General features: G+C 43.4%; 1 protein-coding gene across 1 annotated transcript; it reads left to right on the top strand.

The window, feature by feature from the left end:
* Positions 1–19: 19 nt before the first annotated feature.
* On the top strand, positions 20–4,419 carry LOC124657689 (fatty acyl-CoA reductase 1-like). Its single transcript, XM_047196202.1, has 10 exons — positions 20–98; positions 263–366; positions 522–724; positions 1,267–1,367; positions 1,745–1,943; positions 2,598–2,759; positions 2,915–2,996; positions 3,125–3,391; positions 3,495–3,622; positions 4,251–4,419. Exons 1-10 carry the CDS (start codon positions 20–22, stop codon positions 4,417–4,419), a joined length of 1,494 nt encoding a protein of 497 aa, XP_047052158.1.
* Positions 4,420–15,735: the final 11,316 nt, after the last annotated feature.

Raw genomic sequence — 15,735 nt, 5'->3', positions numbered from 1 at the left:
TACATTAGAATAGCTGGCAATGGACACAGGTATGGTGACTGAGTGCTTCCGGAACAAGACCATCCTAATCACAGGATCCACTGGATTCCTTGGAAAATGTATGCACATATTTTTATATGCACTATATACATCAATTCTTTGCCTTGCATTCTATGTACATATACTGTAAATCAAATACATACGGTGTATATTTTTCGGCCGACATAACTACGCGGCCTATCGATGAAGATGCCCATTGATTAGTTGGCTTATATACATGCAGTGCTGCTTGAAAAGATACTGAGGGTACAGCCAGACGTGAAGAAGATCTACCTGCTGGTCCGTGCCCCAGATGATGCCTCCGCGGAGCAACGTATCATATGCCAAGTAAGTCGAAACCATGTCACTGCCTCAGACAAACGCAATCCGCAGATACAAATGTCATGCCTCATACGAGCAGGTTGCGGCCTTGCGTGTATACTTGGTAATTCCTCGCCTCCTTCTGTATTCATTTGTTCGATCGGTCTTAATATCCCCTGCAGGTGCTGGGGAAGGATCTGTTCAACACGCTGCGGGAGAAGCATGGCCTTTCTGGCTTCCAGGAGCTCATCAAAGAGAAGATAGTTTCTCTAGCTGGTGATGTCGGGACTCGAGACTTCGGGCTAGACAGCTCCAGAATGGAGGACCTGTGTGAGGAGATTGATATTATCATCCATGGGGCAGCAACAACTAGCTTTTATGAAAGGTAAAACAATTGTGTGATAACTTACGGCAAATACAAGTGAGTATATCATATGTTTATAAACGACACCCAACTACAGATATTTCAAGAAGAACTTCTATACATAAATTTCTATATATATATATATATGTATATATATATATCATATTTCTTTATATTTGCTGATAATAGTTTTTCAAGCAACATGGCATACACATCATAGTACAAAAGTTATATTGATCTGGGAAGTTTGATTTTAATATGTTGTGCTATTTCAGAGAAACAAAAAAGACTAAATCTGATAAACTTTATATTCACATTGTATTTGCTACCACTTGTTGTTTTGTGTAGGCCACATACTACCTCTTGTCTACATATGTCCAAATCTTGACAAATCTAAGACATCTATTTATGGACAATCATTTCTAGAATTGCACTCTGCCTACATACAGTCTGTAATAGAAATAGCAGGTTGACATACTGCGAGGACAGAAGTAGAACGGTTATGCTATTACAGCTTTTTTGTTAACTGTTTTGCATGTTCATTAATTTTATTGTATATGCAGGTACGATGTAGCTTTGGCAACTAATGCATTAGGAGCGCAATATGGATGCGAATTTGCAAAGAAGTGTCCTAATCTGAAATTGTTACTTCATGTTTCCACAGGTACGCATGTGTTTATTCATATCTACAAAGTTGTCCACATAGTGCTTAGTCCATTGGAGCAGAACCAAATCAATATGATAAGTATATACCCTCCATCCCAAAATATAAGGCACGGTTTTTTTTGCACGGTCTTTGATGCACAACTTTGACAACAAATATATACAAAAATATATGGACTGCGAATGTGAAAATGGTATTGTTGCATTCATCTTTCAAAACATATAGATATGCAAATTTTGTGAACATATTATAAGTACAAATTAGAGTCAAAGTTATAAGTCATTGACTAGCGAAATTTAAGGGGCCTTATATTTGGGACGGAGGTAGCATATATATAATCAACTATAGTAACCATGTATTTTTTTTGTCTATATTAGCTTTTGTAGCTGGTACCCAAGAAGGACTTTTACTGGAGAAAGCACTCCAGATGGGTGAAGCACTACGGCCAGGTTACCACTTGGACATTGATGCTGAATTACAGCTGGTTGAGAAGGTTAAGACTGAACTCACAGCGGCTAAGAGTGGTAGCTCAGACCAATATGAGAAGACAACCATGAAAGAACTTGGCTTAAAGAGGTCTGACCAATCTAAATATGTTAGACCCCTTATTTTAAGAACATATATGACCCTTTGGATATCAGCATGTTATTCAACATGTAACTCTGGGACCTATGTTGGTAAAAACCATATTGCTGAATTCTGAAAAACAATTCAATGAAAAAATCAAAACATACTATCTTCCACATGACTAATGTATATAATTTTTTTAAGTGTTAGGATTCAAAGTGACCTGATTGGTGATCATATTTAGGCAGAGCTGATAATAAAATTATTGTGACTGTTATGTCATTATTAAGGTAGCTGTCATGTGTGTCACTCATATCAAATGCTGCCACCTTTAGACCTCTGGTTTGAACCATTTTAGATAATGACCCATGCCAACTTAAAGCGGTAGTTGGTTTTTTATGATTGCTACAAACTTTAAGGGGCCTTGTAGGATCTCTGCGGATTTCAGACATTAATAAGTTATATATATGATTAACCTATGACAGGTAACACGTAACATTCACTAATTTTACTAAAACTGTACGAACTTTACACTACAAACTACTCTGGATAGTGTTATTTCTTTTAGAAAATGTTGATGAAAAGATATAGGAATCTAGTATTAGACAAAATTTATATATATGACAAGTCATTTTGATACTATCTTGTTCGTAAATTTTGAAGGGCTTCCCATTTTGGATGGCCAAATGTATATACGTTTACCAAAGCTATGGGGGAGATGTTACTTGAGCAGAAGAGGGAAGACCTTCCTGTTGTCATTATTCGTCCCACCATGGTAACCAGCACCTATCAAGATCCTTTTCCTGGGTGGATAGAAGGTGCAAGGTACGCTCCACATGTAAACATACTAGTAATTTGCATGTATCAATGTTATATGAATCTTGTGAAACTAATTACTGTTGTAGAATTACTGCACTACGTACATATCCAATATGGACAGCACCACAACAGAAAATAAGTTTCTACCCTTTTATCACCAGGACAATTGATGCTCTAATTGTTGCCTATGATGAACAGGCGTTCCCCTGTTTCCTAGGTGATCTCAAAGACACAATGGATGCGGTGAGTAATACACAATGATATTCACATGTACTAGCTATTAGTGGTGTAGACATGAGTAACATAACAGCCTGATTAATTGGATTGCAAGTTAAACTTGAGAGATACTGATAGTCCATATATATATATAGGTTCCAGCTGATATGGTGGTAAATGCAACTCTGGTAGCTGGAGCGGTTCACTGGAATGAGAAAGGGCAAGTCATTTACCACGTGAGCTTAGCACTCCAAAATCCATTGTCCGGTTACGTTTTTGAGGATGCTTGTTGGGATTACTTCTCAATCCATCCACGTGTACTAGAGAACGGGAAACCCCTCCAAAACAGAAGGCCATACTTGTTCAAGAAATTGGTGTACTTCCGCGCATATTTGACCCTGATGTATAAGCTACCACTGGAGGTAAAAAATCATATATTTTATATTCATACACACATGCCAATATAGTGTCTATATGATAAAGAAACTGACATTTTTTGTCATATCTTTAATTACAACTGAACAGATGCTTCATGCAGTGAGCCTATTGTTTCGTGGCTTATTTTCACAATATTACCAGAAGCACAACCGAAGATACACTTTCCTAATGCTCTTGGTTAAGGTGTATTCACCATACGCCTTCTTCAAAGGATGGTGAGATCCATTTTCTTCCTATTATTTCATTGCCATTTTGTGCACCGACAGTCTGCAATAGCCCTGTTGGACACTTAATTTGGTTCAATGTTGCTGTTAGAGCTTATACACAGATTAGAGGCGTACTAGTAGATAGGGCTGTTATTAGGGCATGTTCAATGCTGAATGCTTAAACAGGAGCTTACTGAGAAAAAAAATACAATCAAATTAAGAAATTATTTAAGTGCCGGCTTTGCAATGAGGGGCGGTAATTACGGACGCAGAACCGTCTGGCTCCTGGTCCTCATTTCCCTCAGCGCTCAGCTCGTGCAGGGAAGAAAGGACTAAGCACTCGCCGTAATTTGTTGCATGGACCCAGGATTCAAGAACTAACTGTCGCTTCGGCCAGTAATTCAATCCTGGAGCCAACAGTAGCACCACCCGTTGTACGTGCCCTTAGGGGTATGGAAAAAACTGAAGAGTAGTATGGGCAACCAGATTGCAAATATATGCAAATCTCTACATCCGATTCACATCGACAGACTTAGTTATTCTATTAATTTTCATAAGATAACTTATGCAGATTTCGCACGTATTTATTGTAATGTACATATGTTGATGCAATTTTTTTGATGTGCTGTGTCTGAAGCTTTGACGACACGAACTTGACAAGGCTGAGGAAGGAAGTGAAGATGGACAGCAATGACGGTAGCTTATTTAACTTTGATCCCAAATCTATGGACTGGCACCAATACCTCCTTAATATCCATGTCCCTGCTGTACTAAAGTATAGCCGCAAAAAGAAGGGAAGCGTGTAGAAAAAAAAAAAGCAGAATTTCCTATCGTCAAGATAAAGGGCAGGCATGGTTCTCAAGCAAAAATGTAAACATTACCATTTGTATGAAGTGCAGCACATGCAGCCGTTCGATATCTGTTTGTGTGTGTGTGTGTTCATAATGTTACATGAAACAAATGAATACTCCTATTAGCTGCGATAACATGTGTTAACCAACCAGATCAAGGTCGTGGAAAGTGCCACGTGTACCATATCGGAGAAGAGAGGAATCAGTTGTCCAATCAAAAAGTTCATTGGAATGTATCATCATGTCTAACATGTGGAGGAAGAAATAAATCAACTGAATATCATAGCAGTTCTCCGTGTCATCTACAGAAATCGATCTACCGTCAGAACATCATAAGCAGGCTGTTAACATGTAATCACCACGGTATTTCAACATAGCTAGTAGTAGACAAATCGATAGAGAATGTACACGGCCATGTGAGATCGCGAGGGAGGCCGCCATTAGGGCTGCAAATGCGGGATCCCCCATTCCCCCATATCCAGCAAAAAGCAAAGTTTAGCTCAAATTGTACCAATGTTTAGTCCAGGCAAATTGTCCCGCCGCCTTGCAGCCATAGCCACCATACAGTAGCTACCCAACCCGACCAGGATAAACTAAAACACAGACGCGGATGACGAACGTGCGAATCCAAACATGGGGCTATGGGGATTGGGGAGTAGTGCAGTACCCGGATAGTGGAAGGGGGGAAGCGGGGAGCGGTGGAGGAAAGTGGCCGCTGAGGGAGAGGGAGGGAGGACCGCCTCCGTCGGGGCCGAGGAGCACGGCGGCGCCGGCCGGCGATCTCTGCCGCATCGACCTCCATGGCAGGCAGGCAGAATGAACTGAGCTCCATGAACAGCTGTTAAGGCCCTTTTCCAAAGCCCATGAGTCAGTAAAGCCCACTAAAAGGGTATTCCGCGCGGGATGGCTTGTGGTTGGTACCGAAGACTGGCCCATGTAACGTTTTACGCGTAAGACGCGTCCGGCTAATTGCTACTACGCGACAGCTACAACTCACACGTGCCCAAGTTACTTCAAACACATTGCTTTCGAAATGTTGAGTACCTAATTGGTGTGAGGGTCCTATTTCAGCGAACATGAGCTAAATCAAATGTTGTTGTGATATTCTCCATTATGGAGCCACTAGGTTCCACTTATCAGCACTCAATGTTATGTTATGTGCCTAGTTGTCCTCATTATGTAACTTCGTTATGTGATAGCATGTCAAGTCCACATGATATTAGTACGGCTAAAATCCCCTTCATTGTCCATCCAAGCCTTAAACCTCTAGGCTTGCGACGAATTCCGGCGACGCGCATGGCTAGCAAGTTGAACGGGGCGGCTTATCCGCCCTCATCTCGACGCGTGGAGCAATGCGGACGGAAGAGGCAAGAGTTGGGAGCCGGGAAAGCAGCAAGGGGTCTTGCAACAAGCCTGAACCGAGGAGTGGCAAGCGAAGAGCTAGCGACCATGAGCAAGCAAAGAGCTAGCTAGATGGCAGCTTCGGCTCTTACTCTGGCATGGTAGCTCCGCCGCCGACTCTAGCACGGTGACACATGATGCCTAAGTTTGAAGGGGGGTGGTCTTCAACTTCCATCAAGAGGAATCAGAGGTGTATTTTTCTTAACTTTGTTGGATTGGTAGCTTTTTTAAAAAAAAAGACCATCATAGAGATGCAATTGAATTTTCTCTATTTTTTGCTTAATTGCTAACTAGCATTGATCCAGCATTCGTATGCAAAATATCAGTATGAGTTCATCGGTACACTACAAAACTATATTATGGCCTGTAGAAAAATGAGGCTTTGCGGGTTGTGAGATTGGTTGTGAATAGCAGTGAGATTGTGTCTGTTTCGCAGCTAGTTGATATTCTTCATACTAGAATTAATTGGATCTCCAAACAGAAGGCTAAATTAGTGTGGATGAAAAATAACATGTGTATGAAGAACCTAAGCACTCCCATCAGCTGTTATAGATTTACGAAAAGTATAAAGCTAATTGCAAGTTTAATCTTTTTTTTCTATGGTTTGTGATGTGGGTGCGCCAGATTCTAGTGGTGTTGATCCACATGGTGGTTCGATGGTGTTGATGATTGTGAAATAGCTGTTGCTGACCGTGAATCGATGTATCTTCTCAATTTACAAGTAGACTCTTGCATTGCAGGATTCGATGATGGCCAAGAAATGTGTGTGAGGTCTCTTCATATGGAAATCATAGTCGATTCCAGTAGGATAACTGTTGATCAGATTATTGAGAAGTTAAAGGAGATATAACTTAAGTCTGTAATCAACACGTACATTTAAGGTGGTGGCACTTAAAAAGGAAAGATTTCATCTAATCCAGGTTCTCTGAAGGAAAAAAAAAGTTAATAAAAGGGTATTGTTCCTTCTTTGCGATTTCAAATATGGTTAAAAATGATGATGTACCTGAAGGAGACATTTTGAGCTACGTAGGTGTTTATCCGGTCCAATCAAAAGTGCTACCCAATTCTTGTCGTTGTAACACATTGATTTTATTGTATGATCCTACCATGTCAAAGAATGGATGCTAAATCCATAGGTCTTGACCTGCCACAGTTTTAAGTACCACACTACAGTATCTATGATGCTCTTTGTACAAACTTTGCCAAGCATACGGATAGTTCTTTTATGGCCAGTACTTCCAAGTATCTCAGAAAATGCTCTCGTTGCATTTTGTGGCATGATCCTCGTAGTATTTGCTTCATTTAGCCCTCTCAAATAGTCTTTCCCGAACTTTCCCACCACCACTCTACAGAATCTACACATGCGTTCGTGATGGCGTGTATTTCACACGTTCGTTGGGGAACCCCAAGAGGAAGGTATGATGCGCACAGCAGCAAGTTTTCCCTTAGAAAGAAACCAAGGTTTATCGAACCAGGAGGAGCCAAGAAGCACGTTGAAGGTTGATGGCGGCGGGATGTAGTGCGGCGCAACACCGGAGATTCCGGCGCCAACGTGGAACCTGCACAACACAACCAAAGTACTTTGCCCCAACGAAACAGTGAGGTTGTCAATCTCACCGGCTTGCTGTAACAAAGGATTAGATGTATAGTGTGGAAGATGATTGTTTGCAGCAGCAGATTTGTATTTCAGTATTAAAAGAATGGACCGGGGTCCACAGTTCACTAGAGGTGTCTCTCCCATAAGATAAAAGCATGTTGGGTGAACAAATTACAGTCGGGCAATTGACAAATAGAGAGGGCATAACAATGCACATACATGTCATGATAAGGATAGTGAGATTTAATTGGGCATTACGACAAAGTACATAGACCGCCATCCAACTGCATCTATGCCTAAAAAGTCCACCTTCAGGTTATCGTCCGAACCCCTTCCAGTATTAAGTTGCAAAGCAACAGACAATTGCATTAAGTATGGTGCGTAATGTAATCAATAACTACATCCTCGGACATAGCATCAATGTTTTATCCCTAGTGGCAACAGACACAACACAACCTTAGAACTTTCTCGTCACCGTCCCAGTGTCAATGCAGGCATGAACCCACTATCGAGCATAAATACTCCCTCTTGGAGTTACTAGCATAAACTTGGCCAGAGCCTCTACTAATAACGGAGACATGCAAGATCATAAACAACACATATGCAATAACTTGATAATTAACATAACATGGTATTCTCTATCCATCGGATCCCGACAAACACAACATAGAGTATTACATATAGATGATCTTGATCATGTTAGGCAGCTCACAAGATCCAACAATGAAGCACAATGAGGAGAAGACAACCATCTAGCTACTCGCTATGGACCCATAGTCCAGGGGTGAACTACTCACTCATCACTCCGGAGGCGACCATGGCGGTGTAGAGTCCTCCGGGAGATGAATCCCCTCTCCAGGCAGGGTGCCGGAGGAGATCTCCGAGAATCCCCCGAGATGGGATTGGCGGCGGCGGCGTCTCGCGGAAGGTTTTCCGTATCGTGGTTTTTCGCATCGGGGGTTTCGCGACGGAGGCTTTAAGTAGGCGGAAGGGCGGAGTCGGAGGGCCGACGAGGGGCCCACACCATAGGGCGGCGCGGGCCCCCCTTGGCCGCGCCGCCTTGTGGTGTCGCCACCTCGTGGCCCCACTTCGTATGCTCTTCGGTCTTCCGGAAGGTTCGTGGCAAAATAGGCCCCCGGGTCTTGATTTCGTCCAATTCCGAGAATATTTCGTTACTAGGATTTCGAAACCAAAAACAGCAGAAAACGACAGCTCGGCACTTCGGCATCTTGTTAATAGGTTAGTTCCGAGAAAATGCACGAATATGACATAAAGTGTGCATAAAACATGTAGGTATCATCAATAATATGGCATGGAACATAAGAAATTATCGATACGTCGGAGACGTATCAAGCATCCCCAAGCTTAGTTATGCTCGTCCCGAGCAGGTAAAACGATAACAAAGATAATTTCTGAAGTGACATGCCATCATAACCTTGATCATACTATTTGTAAACATATGTAGTGGATGCAGCGATCAAAACAATGGTAATGACATGAGTAAACAAGTGAATCATAAAGCAAAGACTTTTCATGAATAGTACTTCAAGACAAGTATTAATAAGTCTTGCATAAGAGTTAACTCATAAAGCAATAAATCAAAGTAAAGGTATTGAAGCAACACAAAGGAAGATTAAGTTTCAGCGGTTGCTTTCAACTTATAACATGTATATCTCATGGATAATTGTCAACATAGAGTAATATAACAAGTACAATATGCAAGTATGTAGAAATCAATGCACAGTTCACACAAGTGTTTGCTTCTTGAGGTGGAGAGAGATAGGTGAACTGACTCAACATAAAAGTAAAAAGAATGGTCCTTCAAAGAGAAAAGCATCGATTGATATATTTGTGCTAGAGCTTTTATTTTGAAAACATGAAACAATTTTGTCAACGGTAGTAATAAAGCATATGAGTTATGTAAATTATATCTTACAAGTTGCAAGTCTCATGCATAGTATACTAATAGTGCCCGCACCTTGTCCTAATTAGCTTGGACTACCGGATCTTTGCAATGCACATGTTTTAACCAAGTGTCACAATGGGGTACCTCCATGCCGCCTGTACAAAGGTCTAAGGAGAAAGCTCGCATTTTGGATTTCTCGCTTTTGATTATTCTCAACTTAGACATCCATACCGGGACAACATGGACAACGGATAATGGACTCCTCTTTAATGCATAAGCATGTGGCAACAATTATTATTCTCATATGAGATTGAGGATATATGTCCAAAACCGAAACTTCCACCATGAATCATGGCTTTAGTTAGCGGCCCAATGTTCTTCTCTAACAATATGCATGCTCCAACCATTAAGGTGGTAGATCTCTCTTACTTCGTACAAGACGGACATGCATAGCAACTCACATGATATTCAACAAAGAATAGTTGATGGCGTCCCTGAAGCATGGTTATCGCACAACAAGCAACTTAATAAGAGATAAAGTGCATAAGTACATATTCAATACCACAATAGTTTTTAAGCTATTTGTCCCATGAGCTATATATTGCAAAGGTGAATGATGGAATTTTAAAGGTAGCACTCAAGCAATTTACTTTGGAATAGCGGAGAAATACCATGTAGTAGGTAGGTATGGTGGACACAAATGGCATAGTGGTTGGCTCAAGGATTTTGGATGCATGAGAAGTATTCCCTCTCGCACTACAAGAAAAGTTCTGATAGACAACGTCTCAAAATCGTCCGCTAAGGGGTATTTTTCGTCGCCCATGGGCCTAACCCGACGATATGGGTTCTGTTGTGGAAACTGCGTCAGGCAAAGTCCAACGACGTTTTTTCGGTCCGTCGCGCTTGGGCGCCCTTCCGCCACGGAAAATCGGACCGTTGCCCAAGTGTTTCCGGGAGCCCGTTGACCGCCGACGTCATGCAACCGACACGTGGCGACGCCGTTAACCGGCGGTTAACCGGCGTTAACCTGCCGAAACCCCGTGGTAGATGGTAGGCCCACACGAGGCCCGCCACGTCTTAAGCGGGCCGGCCCAATAAGTTTGCGGGTCGGGCCAGCCGACATAGTTTGACCGGTCAACTATATAGCCGGGCTGGTCCATTAGTTACGTGGGCCGGCCTAACCTCTAAGGTTGATCGGTCAAAACTTTAATGGGCCGGCCCACTAAGCATGTGGGCCGGCCGAATGCACTCGATCGACCGGTCAACGAGCAAAAGGGCCGGCCCACAAGACATGTGGGACCCACTTTCCCGGTACCGGGCCGCCCATTTACAAAGTGGGGTCCACATTAAAGCAACCGGGCCGGCCCAAGAAGTTAGTGGGCCGGCCCAATTAGCATGTGGGTCCCACTTTCCTCGTTAAAAGGCCGACCCATTTAGTATGTGGGGTCCACCATATAGCAAGTGGGCCGCCCAAAAGATAGTGGGCCGGCCAAAAACACAGGTGGGTCCCACTTTCCCGTTACGTGGCCGGCCCATTTAGCATGTGGGGTCCACCATAGAGCGAGTGGGCCGCCCAACAAGATAGCGGGCCGGCCAAAAAGTCCGGTGGGTCCCACTTCCCTGCTAAAGGGCCGCCCATTTAGTATGTGGGGTCCACCATATAGCAAGTGGGCCGGCCCAACAAGATAGTGGGCCGGCCAAAACGCCGGTGGGTCCCACTTTTCCGTTAAACGGCCGCCCATTTAGTATGTGGGGTCCACCGTATAGCAAGTGGGCCGGCCCAAGCACGCTTGTGGGCCGGCCAAAAACACGGTGGGTCCCACTTTCCCGTAAAAGGGCCGGCCCATTTAGTATGTGGGGTCCACCCTAGAGCAAGTGGGCCGGCCCAACGAGCTTGTGGGCCGGGCCAAAAACACGAGTGGGTCCCACATTCGTCTTAAAGGGCCGGCCCGTTTAGTACGTGGGGACCACCACAAAAGCAATTGGGCCGGCCCAACTAGTTGGTGGGCCGGCCCAGTAGTGGGTGGGGTCCACCATAAAGCAAGTGGGCCGGCCCAATAAAAGTGTGGGGTCCACAAGTAATCAAGTGGGCCGGCCCAATAAGTAAGTGGGCCGACCCGTTTAGTTGCCGTTTATATGCCGCGTAAAAGGCGCTTTAGTATTTTGCGGGCTGAGCACGTATGTGATTTCGCTTAATTGGGCCGTTTAAGGGATGGGAATTCGTGATTTAGATACCGAGAATATTTACGCAGACATTGATTTCGCTCTGATAGCCTCACTTACGACAAGCACCAAAGAAAAAATGCGCGAAAGAACTATAAAAACTAACTAAATATTACATCAGTCGCAAGGCTTTGAAAAAATATTACGGAACCCGAGAGAAATTGAATGGTAATTAAACCTAGCAATACAATGAAGCGATCCAAGCAATCTTTTAAGTTGTCCATGCAAGCACCTATATCCGAAACAAAGACATTACAAGTTAAGACAGCAACAATGGAAACGCAAAGACACTGCAATATTGTTTGCCAAATAATTTGGAACTCATCATTTCGTCGTTATAACAAGATCATTGTAATGCGCACAATAAGCAAACAAAGAGTGCATGCCGCATACCAACAGCCAATATAACAGAGCATGTTAGAATGAAACAGCAGACTTGTAGGATAACGTAGCATAGAAAACAAAAATTTTCCTACCGCGAACACGCAATCCAAGCCAAGATGCAATCTAGAAGACGGTAGCAACGAGGGGGTATCGAGTCTCACCCTTGAAGAGATTCCAAAGCCTACAAGATGAGGCTCTTGTTGCTGCGGTAGACGTTCACTTGCCGCTTGCAAAAGCGCGTAGAAGATCTTGATCACGATCGGTTCCGCGCCACGAACGGGCAGCACCTCCGTACTCGGTCACACGTTCGGTTGTTGATGAAGACGACGTCCACCTCCCCGTTCCGGCGGGCAGCGGAAGTAGTAGCTCCTCTTGAATCCGACAAAGCACGACGGCGTGGTGTCGGTGGTGGTGGAGAAGTCCGGCGGAGCTTCGCTAAGCGTGCGGGAAGTGGAGGAGCGAGGCGGCTAGGGTTTGGGGAGAGGGGGCGCCGGCCACTATAGGGGTGCGGCCACCTTGGTGGTGTTTTAGGTGGCCGGCCCCTCCCCTTGTCCCTCATTATATAGGTGGAACCCCAAGAGGTGGTGTCCAAGTCTTCGAATAAGACCCGAACCAAATCCTTCCATAGGAGGGGGCAATCCTAGCCCAACTAGGACTCCCACCCAAAGGTGGGATTCCCACCTCCCATGTGGGGTGGCCGGCCCCTAAGGGGAGTCCACTTGGGACTCCTCCCCCACTAGGGTTGGCCGGCCATGGGGGGTGGAGTCCCTTGTGGACTCCACCTTCCTTGGTGGTTTCTTCCGGACTTTTCTAGAACCTTCTAGAACCTTCCATAGAACCTTCCGCGACATTTTATTCACATAAAATGACATCCTATATATGAATCTTATTCTCCGACCATTCCGGACTCCTCGTGATGTCCGGGATCACATCCGGGACTCCGAACAAATATTCCAACTTCATTCCATATTCAAGAACTACCATTTCAACATCCAACTTTAAGTGTGTCACCCTACGGTTCGAGAACTATGCGGACATGGTTGAGTACTCACTCCGACCAATAACCAATAGCGGGATCCGGAGATCCATAATGGCTCCCACATATTCAACGATGACTTTAGTGATCGAATGAACCATTCACATACATTACCAATTCCCTTTGTCTCGCGATATTTTACTTGTCCGAGGTTTGATCTTCGGTATCACTCTATACCTTGTTCAACCTCGTCTCCTGACAAGTACTCTTTTACTCGTACCGTGGTATGTGGTCTCTTATGAACTCATTCATATGCTTGCAAGACATTAGACGACATTCCACCGAGAGGGCCCAGAGTATATCTATCCGTCATCGGGATGGACAAATCCCACTATTGATCCATATGCCTCAACTCATACTTTCCGGATACTTAATCCCACCTTTATAGCCACCCATTTACGCAAGTGGTGTTTGGTGTAATCAAAGTACCTTTCCGGTATAAGTGATTTACATGATCTCATGGTCATAAGGACTAGGTAACTATGTATCGAAAGCTTATAGCAAATAACTTAATGACGAGATCTTATGCTACGCTTAATTGGGTGTGTCCATTACATCATTCATATAATGATATAACCTTGTTATTAATAACATCCAATGTTCATGATTATGAAACTAATCATCCATTAATCAACAAGCTAGTTTAAGAGGCATACTAGGGACTTCTTGTTGTCTACATATCACACATGTACTAATGTTTCTGTTAATACAATTCTAGCATGATATATAAACATTTATCATAAACATAAAGATATAAATAATAACCACTTTATTATTGCCTCTAGGGCATATCTCCTTCAGTCTCCCACTTGCACTAGAGTCAATAATCTAGATTACATAGTAATATACCTAACACCCATGGCATTCCGGTGTTGGTCATGCTTTGCCCTAGGGAGAGCTTTAGTCAACGGATCTGCTACATTCAGATAAGTGTGTACTTTGCAAATCTTTACTTCTCCATCTTCGATGTACTCGCGAATCGAGTGGTAACGCAGCTTGATATGCTTCAGCCTCTTGTGTGACCTTGGTTCTTGTGCATTGGCGATGGCACCCATGTTATCACAAGTAAATGATTAATGGGTCCAATGCACTAGGAACCACACCGAGCTCTACAATGAACCTCTTCATCCATACCGCTTCGATGAAGCCTCCGAAGCCGCTATGTACTCGATTCTCGTTGAAGACTTCGCCACCGTGCACCGCTTCGAGCTTGCCCAGCCTATCGCAAAGACCATTCAATATAAACACGTACCCGCATTGTGACTTAGAGTCATCGGGATCGTTGTTCCAACTTGCATCGGTGTAACCGTTTACAACGAGCTCTTGGTCACCTCCATAACAAAGAAACATATCCTTAGTTCTTTTCAAGTACTTCGAGATATTCTTGATCGCTGTCCAGTTGTTCCATTCCCGGATCACTTTGATATCTCGCTAGTCAAACTAACAAAGATGTGCTATATCCGGTCTAGTACATAGCATGGCATACATGATAGATCCTATCGCCGAGGCATAGGGGATATTATTCATCCTTTCTCTTTCTTCTCGCCGTAGCCGGTCCTTGAGTCTTACTCAATACCTTGCCTCGGTAACATAGGTAAGAACCCTTTCTTACTTTCGTCCATTCTAAATTTCTTTAGAATCTTGTCCAGATATGTACTCGTGATAGCCCTATTAGGCGTCTTGATCTATCTCTATAAATCTTGATGCCTAATATATATGATGCTTCACCAAGGTCTTTCATTGAAAAACTATTATTCAAATAACCCTTAACACTGCTTAATAGTTCTATATCATTCCCGATCAATAATATGTCATCTACATATAATATCAGGAATGCTACAGAGCTCCCACTCACTTTCTTGTAAATACAGGCCTCTCCATGACCCTGTATAAACCCGAAGTCTTTGATCACCTTATCAAAGCGTCGGTTCCAACTTCTTGATGCTTGCTTCAGTCCATAGATTGAACGCTGAAGTTTGCATACTTTGTCAGCATTTTTAGGATCGACAAAACCTTTGGGTTGTACCATATACAACTCTTCCTCAATGTCTCCATTAAGGAACGCCGTTTTGACATCCATCTGCCAAATCTCATAATCGAAAAATGCAGCTATTGCTAACAAAATCCTCACAGATTTTAGCTTCGCTACCGGTGAGAAAGTCTCATCGTAGTCAACTCCTTGAATTTGTCTGAAACCCTTTGCGACAAGTCGAGCTTTATAGACAAGTAATATTACCATCAGCATCCGTTTTTCTCTTGAAGATCCATTTATTCTCGACAGCCTTTCGGCTCTCGGGTAAGTCTACCAAAGTCCATACTTTGTTATCATACATGGATCCCATTTCGGATTTCATGGCTTCTTGCCATTTGTTGGAATCTCGGGCTCATCATCGCTTCTTCATACGTCGCAGGGTCCTCATCATTGTTATCCACAATCATGACATTTAGACAAGGATCAAACCAATCAGAGTGGTACGTTCCCTTGTCGATCCGCGAGGTTCAGTAGTTTCCTCGTTCGAAGTTTCATGATCATTATCATTTGCTTCCTCTCGTTGCCGGTGTAGGCGGTACAGTGTACAACTTCCGGCATCGCGCTACTCCGATCAACGAGTATAGATTCATCAATCTCATCGAGTTCTACTTTTCTTCCAAGTCACTTCTTTAGTGAGAAATTCTTTCTCAAGAAAGGTTCCGTTCTTAGCAACAAAGATTTTGCCTTCGATC

The sequence above is a fragment of the Lolium rigidum genome, chromosome 5, assembly GCF_022539505.1.
Source record: "Lolium rigidum isolate FL_2022 chromosome 5, APGP_CSIRO_Lrig_0.1, whole genome shotgun sequence".
Taxonomy (NCBI): Eukaryota; Viridiplantae; Streptophyta; class Magnoliopsida; order Poales; family Poaceae; genus Lolium; species Lolium rigidum.
Note: the sequence above shows the minus strand (reverse complement) of the source record. Positions and strands in the feature narration are given on the sequence as shown.